This window comes from Rattus norvegicus, chromosome 19 (genome assembly GCF_021556685.1).
Source record: "Rattus norvegicus strain SHRSP/BbbUtx chromosome 19, alternate assembly SHRSP_T2T, whole genome shotgun sequence".
In the NCBI taxonomy this organism is placed as follows: Eukaryota; Metazoa; Chordata; class Mammalia; order Rodentia; family Muridae; genus Rattus; species Rattus norvegicus.
This window is the reverse complement of record NC_141552.1, coordinates 52,876,139-52,896,278: the sequence shown is the minus strand read 5'-3', so window position 1 is coordinate 52,896,278 and position 20,140 is coordinate 52,876,139. Positions and strand designations below refer to the sequence as shown.

Below are 20,140 nucleotides of genomic sequence, written 5' to 3'. Positions count from 1 at the left end.
AAAATAAATAAACCTTTAAAAAAAAAAAAAAAGCATATGCCAAATTAATTAGCGTTTCCTCCCCAGCTTTGGTTGTTGTGTTTATCACAACGACAGTGACCCTAACTAAGGGGGATATTGCTGTGACAGACCTCACCATCTTGTTTTGGAGAGGACTTTGGAACTTTGGGCTAGAAAAGTCAGTGTTGAGAGCTCAGTTAGCTGTTCTGTGGGAGCTTGGAAGATAAGAACGCTGAGAACAGTGCAGACAATGGAGGCTGTGAAGTTTCAGAGGAAAGCCAAGACTCTATGGGGCTTTTTGTGCAAAGAATCTGTGTTTTTGGTCAGCTGGGGCTCAAGATTCAGCTGTGATTAACAAGGTCCCAGAACCGCTAAAGGGAAACCTTTGCTTTATTGGGATACTCAATGCTGGTCAGCTGGAGCTAAGAAATTAGCAGAGAAGAGACCAGCAACAATGAGGTAAAATCTTCTGGAAAGTGTTTCCTGACAGTCATCACACAGAAGCTGTTCCAGACATGGCCAAGGTTGAACCTTATGCTGATATCTGAACTTGGTAGTCTATCAATCACTCAAGTAGGTTTCGAGGCATGAAGGGGTCATGAAGAGCAGCTAAGCTTGAACAGAGTTGTAGGGCTGGAGTCCCCGAAGAGAGCCCAGGAGAGGGTATCGGTCAAAGTGCAGCCCGCTGCAGCAAGGGACCCCAGCAATTTTGGGGATGCCACTACCATGGGAGCATCAGATCCCTTGGGAGTTGGAATTGCAAGTGGCTGGAAGCCACCTGACACAGATGCTGATACTAAATGCCAGTCCTCTGCGAGAGCAGCAAACACTTAACCATCTCTCCAGCCAGAACTTTTAAATCTCTATTTGCAAAAACCAACAATCATTTGATGGCATGAGGCCTTTATGTACAATGGGAGTAAAAAGTGGCATGAGATGTAGAAAGTTCTGATCTACTTAAATTATAAATATATATAACCTTTGACAGCAATTTTCATAAAAACTTGCACTTATAATTAAATATGGGAAATGTGTATTATTCAAATATTTCAAATAGGAAAATGGGTATCATCAGTATAATGACTCATACATGTAGCAGGATACTGTGCAAAATATACTACAATGAGCACATCAAAAAAGCTGGGGAGATGAGGACACATCATCTGTGTTGCTGGAAATGGATCCCAGGGCCTCCTGAGAACTAAGTGGGCAAGCACTCTGCATGGACCCACGTGCCATGGCCCCGAGAACTTCCTGAATGTGTTTGAATGTTCTGCCTGAGAGCATGTCTGTGCACCATGTATGTGCCTGGAATCTCCAGAGGTCAAAAGAAGGCATCGAATCTTCTGGATATAACTGAGGTTATAGGCAGCTGTGAACACCATCTGAGTACTGAGAATTGGACCTTGGTCTTCTGCAAGAGCAACAAGTGTTTTTAACCACTGAACCATCTCTTCAGTCCTGAGTAAGGATTTTTATATACTGATATATTGTTACAATCTATGGATATGACATAGTGATATATGATAGGCTACTCTTCAAGACAGACTAATGAGTGTCCATTAGAAACAGTACGTCACAATCACCTGCAGATACACAACGTACATTTTGTATCAGGAAGACTGTAACAGTTGAGCCACTGGTGGCCTATGGAAAAAGTGACAGAAGGATAAGGATAGGAAGGAGGGTTTTCAATCCTAAGAGTTTTGTAGCTTTCCAATTTATAATCAATTACACTACTATTACCTATTTCAAAGACAAATAATAACACCAGACTAGAAGGGCATAATTAAATTCATTAATCAAAACAAACAGAAGTTGCAAAGTGGTTAGAAAAGCTAATAGAACTGAGAGAAGATTACTTCTTTCTATATAGCTGGACAGTATATATTTTAAAGCATAACAAAACCATATTTGAGTAAAGCAGGGAGTGAATCAGTCTTTTAAAGAGAAATTCATAAAGGAAATTATTATGAGACCATATAACTGCTGCAGGTACTTGTAAGAGTTTCTGTATGCTGATTCCTAGTCCCTAATTCTCACAAAAGCTATGCTTTTTTTCTGCTAACAATTACTTATCTCCTGTCAAATTCCCATTGCCAACATCACTATTTAACTTGCACTGTAATATGTTTGCTTTTCCACAGGAACCTCTGCCTCTTTCCCACCTCTAATCCCAAAGTCTGATAATGATCTCTTTCCTATTCCCTGATTTTCCTTGTAACATTTGCTTCTAACTTGTGCGACACTGTTTTGAGATGGGGTAGTTACCACCAGCTTGATCTCTAAAGACATTCTGCTTTAGCTTAGTAAATTCCTGCAGTGTAGGAGCCAGTGTGCCTGATAGTCTCACTGACACTCAGTTTAAAGAACGATATGATACTATCATTATCTATGGGTTACTTATAAAAATGGTAGTCATTATGCATCAACTTCTATGAAAACAAGGGTACCCAATTCCAGAGAAGAGGCTCATATCTCCTTATAAAACACATACTGGACTAAAAAGAAATCCGTCTGAATTAGGAGATGGATCTCCTTGACTCTAATTCCACATAGGGGCCTGGGTTTCCCATCATTGCTTTCCAGGTAAGCATTAATTCTTTGTAGCTGATCTCTGAAACAGCCTTAGAGCCTCCTCAGTCAGCCAAGAGCAGCAAGCCTATGAGACTCGAAGCTATCAGTAGCCTCTAGAATAAGCACAGACTCTCAGAATGATTCCTAACTGGACTAGTGAGAATCAGCAGGAAGTTCTGAAAGCATAGGACACTTCAAGGAAATTCTATTTATTTTTTGCTTTATGGCTTTTTGAGACAGGCTCTCCTGAATCCTAGACTGGTCCTTAACTACAGCTCCCCTGTGTACCTCAAGGATGACCTTAAACTCTTGATCTTCCCGCCTTTATCTCCCAGTGCTATAATTGCAGCTATGCAGCAGCATGACTGACTGCTTTGAGGAAATTGTGATTGAGCAGACTTTAAGTGGAGACTGCTTGCTGCTTGCTCGCTTGCTGCTTGCTTGCTTGCTTGCGACAAGAACCTCACTATGTCCTGGCTGGCCTAGAACTTGCTATATGACCAAGTTGTCCTCAAATTCAATGAAATACGCCTGCCTTGGCATCCTAAGTGCTGAGATTAAAGGATGTACAACCACACCTGGCTAACGAATTCACTTTTATAAATTTTTTCTAGATTCTAAATGACTTTTAATGTTTCTTTTTAAGAGAAAATTTCAAACCAACTTTTATAAGAACTTTGGGGTCAGACGATATGTCTCAGTGGACATTGAGCATAAGGACTTCAATTCAGTTTTCCAAGTAGTCACTACTTCTTTGTAGCTGATCTGTGAAACAGCCTAGACCCCTCCTCAGCAAGATGCTCGGTGTAAAGTTAATTCTGAGAGTTGGGAGGGACTGCTTGGTAACTAAGAGCACTTATTGCTCTTGCAAAGAACCTAGGTTCAATTCCTGGCACCCACTCGGTGGCTCACAAATATCAGTAACTCCAGTTCAGGCTATCCCACAGGTGTGCACATAATACAGAAACACTCATGAGGGAAAACACTGGCACACATAAGTAAAATACATTTTTTAAAAATTTAAATTACACTTGAGAGCCAGCAAGATGGCCAAGTTCAATTCCTGGGACCCATATGGTGGAAATAAAGAACAGAGTTCCACAAAATGAACTATGCTCTCCACACAAGTCTTGGAGTACATAACTTTTTTTTTTTTTTTTAATGTTTAAGAAGTCAGGCCTCGTAGCAAGCATCTGTGACCCCAGATTGGAATGGACAGGTGACTAGGCAATGAGCACAATGGCTAATCCCAAGCTCACACTGCTTAGCCACTCTAGCTGGAACTGTGAGCTCCAGGTTTATTAAAGACACCCTTCCTCAAAATGTGAATTGAAGAAGCAACTGAGGAGAAGAACCCCAGCAACCCCAGCCTCAACATGCACCAACATGGCCAAGTGCAGGAGCACACAAATACCAAAAAGTAAAGAGCATTCAATAGGTTCTGGTCTTGTTATACTTTCCTGAAGCAAATACAAAAAGATGTGACTGTCCCCTTTATAGTGTTTAACATGGCTTTCCAGACTAAAAAAGGTGTTCCACTCTGTTATATTTTCAAAGATTCTTACAGGTCGGGGCACACATGCAATTGCTGAAAATAATGCTCGTTTTTTTTACCAATGAAAAAAATAACACACACTTTTGAGAAACAAGCTTGTTACAAATACCACCGCTTTGTAGCTAAGCAACATAAAATCCTCAGAGACCAGAAACTTTTTTTTTCATTTTTCTATCTGAGAAAAAAAAAATTCGATATGTGCCTGACAACACATATCGAATCACTTTCTCCTCTTAAGTCCCTATGAGATGGGTGTGGTGGTGCACACCTTTAGTCCCAGCATTCATCTCTGAGAGTTCTAGTCCAGCCAAGTCTACAAAGTCTACAAATTCCAGGATATCCAGGGTTGTTACAAAAAGAAACTCTTGGGGGGAAAAAGGGAGGGGGGGGGGACAGAGACAGAAAGAGAAAGACAGAGACAGAGAGAGTCTTGGGTATGCTAAGCTAGCAGTTTGGCACTTTGTCAATAAATCTCGGATTCTTTTGTTTTGTTTTTAGGACTATATCACATGTAACTAGAGTCTAGCCTCACACTCACAATGTAACTGAGGATGACTTTGAACTCTTGATCTGCTTCCAACTCCAGAGGTTCGAATTACAGGTTTGTGCCACCTGAACTGAACCCAGAGAGAACATGGGGCATGCTAGACAAGCACTCTGCCAACTATGCTATGTCCTTAGCCATTTACTTAACTTTTACTATGAGGAAGTGCCTCACCAAGTTGCCCAGGCTGGCTCTGCACTTTTGAATCTTAAGTAGCCAGATTACAGGTCTATACTAGCAGACCTGCCTTACACTTGTTTAAATATCGTCCGTAATTTCAACTGACGCCTCTGCATGCTGAGCCTCAGAGCCATTTGCTTCCTCTCCATATCAGAAATAAACAATCACATAAAACTGCTGTCCCTTCTGTACATGTGGAAAAGTTGGTTTGGGGTGTCTTAAACATTACAAAAATACATCCTATAACTAAAGTTCTTGCTCCCCATCAACACAACTCTAATCAGTCACGTTTACTGTATCACTCCACTCCCCAGCCCACACATGTGCCCCCTATAGACTTACCTACTATTTTTGAGGACGGGGGTCTTCCCAGTGCTTTACTAGGAAGAGCAATGCTGCCATGAATACAGCCACATGTTTTTTCACATAATAAACAAGAACTGCTTTCCACTCTATTAAGTTAAGTGGTTTGACCAGACACAGGTTTTTCAGTCTGAAGTTTGTTTTGACTTGATCCTGCAAATATGTACCACCCTAAGGTAGCAATGCCCACCTTCATCAGGGTGCACACTATCATTTCTGATCACCAGGTGTTGTGCCGCAAGATGGTAGCATTCTAATTCTTTTACACTCGTTCTTTATGAGCTAAACGAAAGTTCTAAGAAGCAACTTCTCTTTTTCATCAGGTTATTGACAATTCTTTCAGAAAAAAAACATTGGTAAGGAAAGTAAAGATAAATGTTCCTTTCCTTCTACTGACCAGTTTCAGAGTGAGTTAACTTAGTAGAAGCTCTTAAAGATGACGGAACTAATAAATTTTGTTTAAATATTAACTGGTCTTTATGGATACTAACTTGCTTGATGCTAAAGATAGACTTTCACGGTACAGCCCACACTTAACATGCTCTCAGGCCTGGGTTCAACGCCCACATGCTAGACTGGGAGAGGGCTTATATATTTTAATTAAGTACACTGTTAACTTCAATACCAATTTATCAGAGTTGAGAACATGACAGCCTCTTCCAATGACTATGGAAACCTTCTGCAAACAACTTCAGTAGTGTCTTTCTGGCTCCTGACACACTGATGGCTCTAACTATTTCTTTATTTCTTAGCCTGCATTTAGGATCTGTCATCATTCTGATGGCTCTGGTCTTTTAAAGTGAAAAGACATTTTGAGATCACAATCTGGGTCTATTAATGGTCCATCCGATCATTGTTTTTAAGACTTTACTTTTCTTTCATTTTTGAGACAAGTCCCATATATCCTAGGCTGGTCTCCAACTATATATCCTAGCGTGACTTTGAACTTCTGATCCTCTTGCCTCCAGCTCCAGAGCACTGGGATTACAAGCGTGCATCATCACCCAAGGCTTCTTATATCTAGGCAAATGCCCTCCCACCCTGAGCGACATGCCCAGCTTGTTTTCCAGACATGTTAAGGGACAAAACAAACTAAAATTAGGTAATATGTATGTTCAAATATTGATAAGGTTAATCTAACTGTGTAAAAGAAACAGATCAACTACAAAGGAGAATATAGCAGAGTAACTATTAATAAAAAATAACAGTGGTTAAAAGAGAAAACCATTATTTCAGGATACAGTGAAAAGGCTTTATGAAATCAAGTATCAAGGGGTTTTCATATAATAAAGGGTAACAACCTAAAAAGACAGTGACAGAGTCATAATTTATAGTTTAAGATTTTTAATAAGTAAGGATGCCTATCATTTTCTTTCCTATTTATTTATTTGCCCCCCCAGCCCCCGAGGCAAGATCTCTGTCTGTAGTCCTGGCTGTCCTAGAGATAACTGTACACCAACTCATAGAGATCTTCCAGCCTTTGCTTGTTTAATCCCAATTGCTAGGATTAAGCACTACCTCTTTTAATACTGCAATACCTATACAGTGTGGTAAACAGATTTTTTAAAAGTATTAAGAATGATAAAGAAAGAAAAAGAATTCCCATTGTTCTCAGACAATTGTACTAACCATAGAGAGAGCAACTCTGAGAACCAAGTTCAATAATGTTCTTAGGCAAAGAAATTTATAAAAACTGTTTTGCTAGGGGGCTAAAGAAATGGTTAAACAGTTAAGAGCACTGAATGCTCTTCCAGAGGGCCTGGGACCAACAAGGCACTTTAACAACCAGATGTGACTCTAGTTCCTCTTCTGGCCTCTGCAGACACTGCATATATATATATATGATATATATCATATATATATATATATATGATATATATATATCATATATATATGATATATATATAATATATATATGATATATAGGTATACCCCCATGCCAGACACCCATACACATATACTAAAATAAATAAATCTCAAATAAAAACTGAATTGTTTGTTTAAAAAAGCAATTATCTATGACACAATTACAAAAAAAAAAAAAAAAGAACAAATCATATGTGTGCGCACATATACGGAAAGACAGACAGATCTTTAAGAATGCTGTTTGTAGGGGCTGGGGATTTAGCTCAGTGGTAGAGCGCTTACCTAGGAAGCGCAAGGCCCTGGGTTCGGTCCCCAGCTCCGAAAAAAAGAACCAAAAAAAAAAAAAAAAAAAAAAAAGTTGGAACTGGAAAATATCATCCTGAGTGAGCTAACCCAATCACAGAAAGACATACATGGTATGCACTCAATTGATAAGTGGCTATTAGCCCAAATGCTTGAATTACCCTAGATGCCTAGAACAAATGAAACTCAAGACGGATAATCAAAATGTGAATGCTTCACTCCTTCTTTAAAAGGGGAACAAGAATACCCTTGGCAGGGAAGAGAGAGGCAAAGATTAAAACAGAGACTGAAGGAACACCCATTCAGAGCCTGCCCCACATGTGGCCCATACATATACAGCCACCCAATTAGACAAGATGGATGAAGCAAAGAAGTGCAGGCCGACAGGAGCCGGATGTAGATCGCTCCTGAGAGACACAGCCAGAATACAGCAAATACAGAGGCGAATGCCAGCAGCAAACCACTGGACTGAGAATAGGACCCCCGTTGAAGGAATCAGAGAAAGAACTGGAAGAGCTTGAAGGGGCTCGAGACCCCATATGAACAACAATGCCAAGCAACCAGAGCTTCCAGGGACTAAGCCACTACCTAAAGACTATACATGGACTGACCCTGGACTCTGACCTCATAGGTAGCAATGAATATCCTAGTAAGAGCACCAGTGGAAGGGGAAGCCCTGGGTCCTGCTAAGACTGAACCCCCAGTGAACTAGACTGTGGGGGGGAGGGCGGCAATGGGGGGAGGGTTGGGAGGGGAACACCCATAAGGAAGGGGAGGGGGGAGGGGGATGTTTGCCCGGATACCGGGAAAGGGAATAACACTCGAAATGTATATAAGAAATACTCAAGTTAATAAAAAAAAAAAAAAAAAGAATGCTGTTTGTAATTAGGAATAGATCTTCTAAAGAACCTGCAGATAAGTGTCTCTTAGAATGTGTGAGACTTTATAGCAAGCACTGTGATTATGAAGGAGTGGACAGCTACACCACACTGACAAAGGGATGGCTCACACAGGGAACAAGACATAGCAGACAGGTTGAATTTAAGGAGAAACAAAGAACACTGCCCAGTTCTCTAACTGTCACCTAGAAACGTGTGTCCAGTGTTGCCAAAGCTTCAGATTTTTCTAAGATTCAACAGAAGCCAGTGGTTTTCTATGTTTAGTCTCTTCATTTTTATATACTGGCAGCAAGTTCAAAACAATTTCCACAAAACAATTATATAAAAATTTGGTCCTGGTTCCAAGTTTTCTATTCCTAAAATATTCTTTCAACACTCAACTTGTGGTCTACAAGATAGTTCAGTGGGTAGAGGCACTTGTCACCAACCTGCAAACCCAAGTTCCATCCCTGAGATGCACAAGGAGGGAGAGGCAATTCTGCAAGCTGCCCTCTTCTCTACTCCATATGTGTGCCATGGGATTCATACACACAGAGAGAAGTAAATATGTACTAAGAAACTATTTTGGAATTGTATCTAAACCAAACAAGTGAGAGGGTATACATCTTTGGGAAATGTTTCTGCTATAAAACGTTAAGGGTAAGGGGCTGGGGATTTAACTCAGTGGTAGAGCGCTTGCCTAGCAAACGCAAGGCCCTCGGTTTGGTCCTCAACTCTGGGGAAAAAAAGGAAAAAAAGAAAAAAAAGAAAAAAGAAAAAAAGGGGGGGGGGTACTTTTTCTGACAGACCCTGAAAATAAAAGACCTACAAAAGACAATTAGAATTCAGTACTTCCAAAAGCTGTGTCTGCACTCCTCGAGGAAATGATAAAATGGGTAATTCTTTATGTACAAAACATAAGTAACCTAATAATTTTTTTTTCTTTCTTTTTTTTGGAGCTGAGGACCCAACCCAGGGCCTTGTGCTTTCTAGGCAAGTGCTCTACCACTGAGCTAAATCCCCAGCCCCAATAATTATTAACTTAGTCTTCATAACAGCCCAATAAAGTAAGGATTCAGATTGTCTCCATTTTACAGATGAGGAAACTGACACTCAAAGGTCAAAGATAAGAAAGAAAAAGAAAAGGGAGAGGGGACATGAAAAGAGAAAAGGAAGAGAGGACAAGAGGGGGAAAGGGAGAAAAGTCAAAGCAGATACTAAGGTAGGAAAGGCAGAATCCACACTGGACAGGCAGGTTTGCTCTTGGATTCTGGCATTGGCAACCACAGAGCTAAATGTTTCTTCTCTTACTCTGGCTGACAACAGCTACCCTGGCCTGATGTTTTGAGTCCCTTCTCCCAATTCTTACTTTGAACTACTGTTTTATCCTTTTAAACTGACGCTCCAAGTTGTTGCTGTCTCAGTCGCTCTGTAGGTTGGAAGGGCTAAAATACAAAAACTTAATGGAAGTAGTTATTTATAGAGTTTAACTAAGCCAAAAGTTGAACAGGTTTTTGTGTTACAGAATGCTAAAGTCTACTCTAATAATTACTAGCTGAATGAATTTAAACAAATCATTTAAAACTCTGATTTTTTTTTTTTCTGGCTCCCTCTTCATAGGGCAAGAATTCATCTTTGAGAGAATTACCTACCTCAAGGTTTTACTATAAAACTTGAATGAGATTTTTATGTAAGTGGCTTCTAAAATGTTTATATTATTTATGTGTCTGATTGAAAAAATTTTTTCTCAGCATTTTTGAGACAGGGTTTTACTATGTAATACAGGTTTGCCTCAAATTTGCTATGTAGCCCAATATAGCCTCAAAAATGCAGCAATCCTCCTGCCTCAGCCTCCCAAGTACTGGGATTATAGGCATGCACCATCGTGCCTGGCTTTTCATATTTTGCTTTCTATTGACAGCATCATGGTAGACACTGCAATAAAAATTAAAAGGAAACAGGTAAAATTAGTTTTAATAACATATTTTATTTAACCAACTTATCTAAAGTATCAAATTTCAACATAATCATAGAAAATATTAAATATTTTACACTTTGTGTATGAGGCTTCTAAATACAGAATGTACTTTACAATTACAGCACATTTGAATTTGTATACATTTTCAGTAGAAATACTTTTAACTGTATTTCCATTTCATAAAATATACAATTGATTCACGTATTCCAATTGCTTAAACCACATTTAAAAGTTTTCCAATAACTGAATCAATATTTAAGAAAATTTTATTTTCCTCTTCATAGTCACCTTAGTTAAGCTAGTCATATTTCAGGAGCTCAGTGACTGACTACCATAACTAACAGCCCATCTGACAAATAAAATGCAGTCGTAGGGCAGCTGTTACACACTCAAGAAATGAACCTTTTTTTTTTTCTTTTTTCTTTTTTTTTTTTTTTTTTTTTTCGGAGCTGGGGACCGAACCCAGGGCCTTCCGCTTGCTAGGCAAGCGCTCTACCACTGAGCTAAATCCCCAACCCCGAGAAATGAACCTTTTTATAGACATATGATAAAGAAAATTACTGACATGAACAAGGAAGGGACTTTTAAGTAAAAGAAACAAGAGTAGTAGACTTATAATTCTTATCCCCAAACAGAAAGATATTTATTTTTTTACCAAAATTTTACCACAGCTTTTTTGAGTATTTACACTTTTCAACTAAAAATTCAGTGTTTTATCAAATAATTACATTTTAAAACATCCTCAAAGTGTCACTTACACCTTGGACGTAATCTCTTTTAATGTGGTGCCTTGGATCAAATGTAGGCCTGACATATAACAGGCAAGAATTCCACCACTCTACTATATCTCAGCCCATGTAATTTTATTTAATCATGTTTCAGAAATGAATCTTTAGATGTATGTGTGTGTATGTGTGTGTGTGTATACACTCATGTCCATACACATGTATCTTTTTCAAAATAAAATCTTCTCAAAATCTTAAATCTACTCTGATTTTAAATTTGAGAGTTGTCTCCCTTAGAATTCCCTTAGGAATATATAATGGACATCTCCAAATGGAGGGGTTCTGAATCTGTGTGTGTGTGTGTGTGTGTGTGTGTGTGTGTGTGTGTGTGTGTGTGTGTGTGTGTGCGTGTGTGTGTTCTGAGTCAGGGTTTCTCTTTATAGCTCTGGCTATCCTGGAACTCACTTTGTAGACCAGGCTGGTCTCCAACTCAGAGATCCACATGCTCTGCTTCTCGTGTGCTGGAACAAAAGGCGTGCACCACCACAACTGACTGTAGTACTCTGAGTCTTTCCCCAACCAGGTTACCTTTTCTTTTTAAAGCTCAACTCCTAATCAGATTTCTATAAATCAGACCTAATGTTTCAACTGATAATCAACCAAGACTATATAGACACCATGTTTTCTAATATGCTATGCATATACAATAACTACCTGCCTACAATAATTTAGGGAAGGAGACAACTCTCAAATTTAAAATCAGAGTAGATTTAAGATTTTGAGAAGATTTTATTTTGAAAAAGATACATGTGTATGGACATGAGTGTATACACACACACACATACACACACACATTATTATAGCCTATACCTTCAAATACTAATATCTTTAGGTACTCTCTCCATTAATTCTGTAACAATAAAATACAAAATCTGTATCAAAGGAAGCCCTGATTACATTTTTTAAGAAAGCTGTTAACAGGTATGAAAAACAATCCTATTTACAACTACTCCTATTAAGATCAGATAAGGAATGAATACATCCACAGGAGACAGCACTGTTTTTGCTGTTCCCTTTCTTCTAAACCAATCTCCTTTTTTTACAGTAATAGTTCAGTTTTCCTCAGGGGAACTAATGCTCTACCATACCCAATCATGTATTTCTAAAGAGGCACATTCCTTCAATTTTATAGTCCACTCCTTAGCACTGACTCTTAATTAAAATAGAATTTAAGACTAAAAATACTAATTAGAAATTGTATAACTCAGTTGGGGATTTAGCTCAGTGGTAGAGCGCTTGCCTAGCAAGCGCAAGGACCTAGGTTCGTTCCTCAGCTCCAGGAAAAAAAAAAAAAGAAAGAAAGAAATTGTATAACTTATATACCCTTCTCTATGGCTAAATCCTACGCCCCCTTTATCACAAATAAGCACCAAAAGAAAAAAGTGCCAATAAACGAGACTATCACACCCAATGTGTATCCTGGAGAAAGCAAAAGAACATGCATTTGTGTTAGAAAGAGATTCAGCAAGCAGAAAGATTTGCACAAACGTGGCAGCAACTAAGGCCTGAGGAAATCAGGACAAAATAAAATATCTTTAACTTAAATACATCTGTACAGTTTTCAGACAGGGAAAGTAACTAGGAAAACATTTAGCAAATGCTAATTAATATTCATTATAGCCAGATCCTCTGGCAGAACAATCAGTCCTCTGGTTAATCCCAGTAAATATTTAAGCTAGAGGCCACCATTAAAAACCAAAAGACAAAAACAAATCTCTGATCCACATACAGGAATGACTACAATGGGGAGGCAGAGGAGGGAAAATAGTGCCTTTCCAGGTACAGGCTGCTCTTTCCATCCGACCCTCGGTGTCACCAGACTGCCAACTACAGCTATCAAAGAATCTCCCTGCCAGGAAAGATTTGATTCCCCAAGTCACTGTCATTGAAAAAGAAGTGTTCTTGCCAGATGTGGTATCAACTCAGCCTACCTGTCCAAAGTGAGCAGGGTAGCCCAGCATGTGCATATATAGTAACTTTGCCACATTCCGACACCGGTATGTATTGTCTTCTTCTCTGAATGATGACCGGATCGCAGCACATTCTTTCTGGATCATTTCTCGTTCCTCAGCTTGGGTTCGGGCTGTCCGGATGGTCCGGATCAGCTCCCGCAATCTGATGGGGGCTGGCATCCTCTGCATGTGGAAAAAGACATAAAATAGAAATGTTCTTATGTTTTGCCCCCAAAACCATTCATACATATAAAATATTGGCTGGTTTTTAAGAACACAAGACTTGCTAAATCCAGCTGAGATATGATAAAGTTTGTTAATAAGCTCCAAAGGTGTCATGTGCAAATCCCAAAACTGAGTAAATGTCTATAAAGACTACAAAGTGTAAACTACTAAAGAAATCAAGATGGAACATGGGAACATCTGTTTGTCAGGTGTGATGGTTCTTTCCTATAATCTCACCATTAGAGAGGCAGAAGTAGGTGAATTACCATGAGCTCAAGGCCAACCTGGGGTACATAGTAAACTCTAACGCAGTGTCAGACAACAGAAGTTGACCCAGTACCAGTTACTGAGTTGTGCTGACCCAGACTTCCTTCTTGCCTCATGCAGATCAACAATTTGCTTGTCATGGAGTCACAAAGACCCCCCCCCACCAATACTACCTGTGTATTATTGTTACATTTTATGACACATAGTCAAGAGTCTAAATTTCCAAAATACTTCTACATTTATTATCTCGTTTGTTCTGTTCTTCCGTTGGTTTTGAGTCAGTGTTTTGTTATTCATATTGGCCTGAAACTGCTACTAAACCTGATACTCCTGTTTCTGTCTCAGGGGTGCTAGAATTGAACCGTATGCGCCACTCTGCCTAGCTTATGTGCTGCTAGAAATAAAACCCAGAGGTCCATGCATGCCAGGCAAGCTTTCTTCTACTAAGTAAATTACATCCCTAGCCCTCCTCAGGTCACGTAGTAATTAAGGTAAAAATCATCATCCCCTTTTTGCCTATGAAGAAATTTAGTTTAAAGAAACTCAGCAATTTGCTCAAAAGCACAAGGAGACAGGTGACAGAGGCAGCACCTGAGCCAGGTCTCTCAATGCCTCAAAATCACACTGACATATAAAATGACACATCCACTAGGATTTGTTTTAAAGTATTCCAGAAAAAGAAATAACAGAACAGGGGCTGGGGATTTAGCTCAGTGGTAGAGCGCTTACCTAGGAAGCGCAAGGCCCTGGGTTCGATCCCCAGCTCCGAAAAAAAGAACCAAAAAAAAAAAAAAAAAAAGAAATAACAGAACAAACAAAAAACAAACCAAAAAAAAATCCCAAACCTGAGGAGACAGAAGTTAGAAGAAGAAGGGGAAGGGGTTGGGAGGGGTAGGAGGACGACAGGCAAAACGTAATCACTGCAGAACACATGGGCGTTTGTGATCTGCTTTTGTGTCCATGACATTTGCATAATCAAAAGCTTTAAGAAATCACCTAGCTTCCAGATAAGAGTATAGTCAAATTGGCAGAGTGCTTATCCAGCATGCAAGAAGGCCTGGGTTCAATTCCCAGCACTGTCTAAATCATGTGTGGTAGTGGACACCTGGAGGTGAGGACGAAGAGTCTGGTGTTAAAAGCCAGCCTAGGATACCTGAGACCCTATCAGGGACAGAAAAACAGAAGGAAGGTCAGAAGAAAGACAGGGGGACTGGAGAGATGGCTCAGTGGTTAAGAGCACTGTCTGCTCTTCCAGAGGTCCTGAGTTCAAATCCCAGCAACCACATGGTGGCTCACAGCCATTTGTAATGGGATCTGATGCCCTCTTCTGGTGTCTGAAGACAGCTACAGTGTACTCATATATAATAAATAAATAGATAAATAAATAAATCTAAAAAAAAAGACAAGAAGGGAAAGAGAGAAAGGGGAGAGAAAGAAATAGTGAAATTTCACTAAATAAGACATTAAACACTTAATGTCTCACTGAAACGAAATGCCTAATAATTAAGAATCTACTTATAGAGCCATTTCTTCTTTAATAGTATACTATAAATGCCACAGGCTTCAGGATAAAACATTTTGTAAGCATATGTAGTATATAATAGGAAAAATGTAAAAAGCATCAAGAGCTCAGCTGCTAGTGATCAAGAGTGGTAACTGCCTAAAGCCCAGTCTGCTTTCAAAAAGTAGGTTTTACTTACTTCATGGAGAAGAGAAGAGTTACCTAGGAAAGCATGGTGGCTCAGTCTGGAATCCCAGCACTCAGGAAGCTAAAGTTGGAGGATCAGAACAGGTTCAAGGCTAGATACTCTCAAAGGGCAAGAACAAACACTACAGGGAAGATCAGCAGTGAGCTGAGTTGTGGAGAGCTTGCCTTGCATGAACTGGTGCTCTGGTTCACCCCAGCACCACCTACAAGAGCTGGGAAACTCTGCTAGAGAACAATGCTTCTCCATAAACTCCCCAAAGGTTCTACAAAGCAAACAAAAATACTGTTAGAAAAAGCTTAAATCCAGTCCAAGAGCATGTATGTAATCTACCTTGGAAAACAATCGACAACTTAAGCTAGGTGATAGAAAAATAGACAACCTGGCATAAAGTCTAAGCAGTTGTTACAGAATCACAGAAATAAAGTCCATGCCACCACCGTGATTTTTTTTTTTTTAAAGCTCCAGGACAATTTATAGAGTTTGAAAGAAAAACTCCAGAAGGCAAGCTGTAAATCTTGACAGCAGCCTGGAGGAGAGAGAAAAGAGACAAAACCATGCTGTTTGAGTTAGGCCAGCATGGAGCTCAGTCACATGACAGCGTCATGACCAGGAGGAAAGCTGTAGAGAGAACAATAAAAGGCCTAAAGTACCAGAGAGTCACACTTGGGCTCAGGCTAGTACCCAAAAGACAAAAAGAAAAGGGGGTAAGGGCAAAAGTCAAGTGAACTTTGTGATGGCTCTAGCCTGACTGCAGAGAGCAAGAGTCTGGGGAGAAAAAGTTTATTATCTTATTGTGAGGACACTTATCTCCAACTTCTTAAGCACAGCTTAAAGAAGATACTCAGCCAAACCTAGCAAGAGCTTGGTGACTGACCTGTCTCCTTCCCTCCTGTGAAGATGTAACCCTAAAAATGTTTAGGATGGACTTAAACTGGGGGATATAACTCATTTCTACCATGCCAATCTAGGAATCTGGTTCCAAAGCTTTTCAACAGAATGTATTAATATCTGGGGTGAAGTTTTAGTCCCTCCCCTCACAGACAGCATCCAGGCAGGAGTGCTCATTTAAGAAGAGATAAGAAGGGCTGGAGAGATGGCTCAGTGGTTAAGAGCCCCCGACTGCTCTTCCAGAGGTCATGAGTTCAATTCCCAGCAACCACATGGTGGCTCACAACCATCTGTAAAGAGATCCGATGCCCTCTTCTGGTGTGTCTGAAGACAGCTACAGTGTACTTACATATAATAAATAAATAAATCTTAAAAAAGAAGAGATAAGAAACCAGAGCTCTCTTCTGGCATTTCTAGCCAGAGAACCAGAAATATTTCTGAATTACTACTTCCGGTATCTCTAACTTAGGCTGCCAATTCAGTTTCTCTCTCCTGTTAATATCATTGGCCTCCCCTAACTGTCTTTAGAGAATTGAGGTGATAAATGAATCTGGCTTCTTCCTGGGGTGGGTCGCAGGTATGGAAGTGGAGTATCCCTTCAGTGGGCCCATCTAAGAGACTGACCATAAAGGCCAGTGAAGAAAGAAATCCTTGGCTGGTGAAAGAAAAGTGTGAGAGAAGTAGAGTTACTAAAATTACAAGACCCAGACAGAGAACAAGAAGCCAGAGCAAAGTACAATTTTAAATGCCAATAGGTTTCTATGGAACAAATTTCCATCCTGGTAGATAACTATATCATGTATAATAACAGAGAATTAGTTACCTATTTGACTCACTCTCTGTGGTGCTGCAGTTTGCCCAATACTTCCCGAGTTGTTTCAACTCACTACATTAGTTGATTTCTTTATATACCATAATATGCTGACAGTCTCAGATTGAGAACAAAAGTTAAACTTAGAAGAAAAATTGGGAACAAGGCCAGTGAAATGCCTCATCTGATAAAGGCACTTGACACCATACCTGATGACCTGAGCTCAACCCTGGGAACCCCTATGGTAGGAAGAAATAGACTCTGAGCTCCACTTGCACAAACATGATACACATGGCCACCCTACACACATACCTGACCAAACTCCATGACCCCATCCCCCACACATAAAGAGAATTAGACAAAATTTTTAAAAATATATTCTATTCTTTTCATTTTTATTTATTTCTTTAAAGCAGTAAGGGGTTGGACGAGGATGACTCAGCTTGCTGCCAAGCCTGAGTTGATTCCAGAGATCCATATGACTGAAAGAGAATCAACTCTTGTGTGAGCATGCATACACACACAAATGCTCAGACAAAATAAATAGTAAAAAATAAGTTAAAAACAAAAAATAGAAATAAATTTAATTAAAAGAAAAAGGAAAAAAGGAGAGAGAGGAAAACCAGTACACCCAGCACTAGAAAGGATAAGTAAGGGAGAGGAAGATGGGGAGTACAAGGCCAGCATGGGCTACATAGCAATACAGCCTCAAAAGTAAATTTTCTTCAGCAAATAGAAATAAATAAAAAAAAAATAAGAAGTATAAGAGTCAGGCATGGTGGTGTGCACCTACAGTGCAAACAACTAGGTTGGCTGGAACAGAAGGATCACCTGATCCCATGAGTTTGAGACTATTGTGTACAACTAACGAGGACTCCATCAAAAGTAGTTAGGGAGCTAGAGAGATGGATCAATAATTAGGAGCACATGTTGCTCTTGCAAAGGATCCAAGTTTGAATCCCAGAACCCAGGTAGTAGCACACAATTGTCTATAACTCAGTTCCAGGGGATCTGATGCCCTCTTTTGGCCTCCATGGGCACCAGGCACATATATGATACACATACATACAACATGCATACATGCAAGCAAAACACTTATGCATATAAAATTAAATATTAAAATTTTAATAATTAATAAAATCTACTAAGCTCTTAGAAAAAGATAAATGAAGTGGTCTTACTTAAAAGACAATCATTTTCTGTGCCATTAGACAGAATCTATAGGAAACGAAGACTAGAAAGGTCTCTATAGATCTGAACCAGAGGTGTCAAGTTGTCCCAGAAAGAAGGTTCTGAGTGGCTGATTGAAAGACAGTACCCTCCAAACATTCAAATCAAATCAAGCTGCCTATTAAGTTATATCCTTTTAAACTTCTATGTAGGACAGAACAAAGACAAACAATTAGGACTCATACTTCCCTTTACCAGTACTCCATGTAAATAAGTCTACTCCAATACTACAGGGGAAAACTAAGGATTGTGCCAAAGTGCTAAAAAGAGTGAAGTAATCTATGGAAATAAAACACTGGAAATAAAAACACAACAAATCAAAAAAAAAAAAACAAAAGCCGGGTGGTGGCACACACCTTTGATCCCAGCACTTGGGAGGCAGAGGCAGGTGGATGTCTGAATTGAGTCCAGCCAGCCTGGTCTATAGAGCAAGTTCCAGGACAGCTAGGGCTTCATAGAGAAGACCTGTTCAAAAAACCAAAAAAGAGAGAAAGGAAAAGAAAAGGGGGGGGGGGGAAGCTAGCATTCCAGCTTCACTTTTGAGTTCTTAAGGATAAATACATTGCCTGTTCTGGGCTATTTCCAGGTTCACTCCAAACTTCAATAAGAAACAAACTTACTACATAGTACATACATAACTGTAACTGTGGCAATTAAATCTAAGCATCTTAAACTCAGAAAGCTGCAGGATCCGCTACTTAATGAAGAAATTAAAAATAATAGTAGTTTAGTGCCCAGGGGACTATGTCATAAAGTGTCGTGTAGTTCAAGAAAACAGAATACGAAAAATAGCTTCGACGCAGCTTTGTTAAGATCACACTCAAAGTAAAAGGGGGACATAAAAACATGGAATAAAAATCAGTTTCATGGGATGGGGATTTAGCTCAGTGGTAGAGCGCTTGCCTAGGAAGCACAAGGCCCTGGGTTCGGTCCCCAGCTCCGAAAAAAAAAAAAAAAAAAAGAACCAAAAAAAAAAAAAAAAATCAGTTTCATGGGGGCTGGAGAGATGGCTCAGCGGTTAAGAGCACCCGACTGCTCTTCCAGAGGTCCTGAGTTCAATTCCCAGCAACCACATGGTGGCTCACAACCATCTGTAATGGGATCTGATGCCCTCTTCTGGTGTGTCTGAAGACAGCCACAGTGTACTTATATATAATAAATAAATAAATCTTTAAAAAAAAATCAGTTTCATAACATAGCATCCTATTCAAATCAATGAATTCCCCTACGACCTGATAAATTATTAAACAGTTTTTACTAAAAAGGACCAATCACTCAACAAATACTTGCTCCCTTTTTTTATGGCAGATATTCCAGTAGGTACTTGGGCCCAGAACAATCAATATATTTATCCTTAAGAACTCAAAAGTGGTCTTGCTCCTTGTTCTTTCCCTTTTCCCCTCTTCCCCTTTGTCCCTTCTCTCCCCATTCCCTCCCCGCTTCCCTCCACGTGCTCATGGCCAACCTTTACTCCTCTCCTCCTCTTCCCTCATTAAACCTTTCCACATTGGGAAAAAAAAAAAAAAAAAAAAAGAACTCAAAAGTGGGCCTGGAGAGATGGCTCAGTGGTTAAGAGCACTGACTGCTCTTCCTGAGTTCAAGTCCCAGCAACCACATGGTGGCTCATGACCATCTACAATCAGATCTAGTGCCCTCTTCTGGCCTGCAGGCAGAAAGCTGTATGATGTATACATAATAAATACATAAATAAATATTTAAAAAAAACAAAAACAAAAACAAAACCTCAAAAGTGAAGCTGGAATCCTAGTACTTAGGAAGTGAAGGCCAGAGGACTGGAGATTGAGGCCAGCAGGGTTATCAGACCCTGTCTCAAAAAACCCTAGAACTCAAAAGTCTAGTGAGAAAGACAGAATTTAAATTCCAGCCATATAGTACAAAGAAACAAACAAATGGCAAAAGAAGAAAATGTTCATACATAAGTAAATCAAATTTTGTCATGGGCAAAATAATTTAGTATATTCAGGCCTTTTTGTTTCTTTTGAAATGAAGGCTTTTTACAGACATTAGA

General features: G+C 39.5%; 1 protein-coding gene across 5 annotated transcripts in view; it reads right to left on the bottom strand.

The window, feature by feature from the left end:
• Nucleotides 1–20,140, bottom strand: part of Ap1g1 (adaptor related protein complex 1 subunit gamma 1) — an 86,369-nt gene that overhangs the window by 47,209 nt on the left and 19,020 nt on the right. For 4 of the 5 annotated variants that reach the window (NM_001393712.1, NM_134460.2, XM_087593844.1 and 1 more), the window contains 1 exon segment: nucleotides 12,961–13,164. In NM_001393712.1, the coding sequence (NP_001380641.1) occupies nucleotides 12,961–13,161 (201 nt within the window). In that variant the 5' untranslated portion in view covers nucleotides 13,162–13,164. 5 annotated transcript variants of the gene reach the window in all.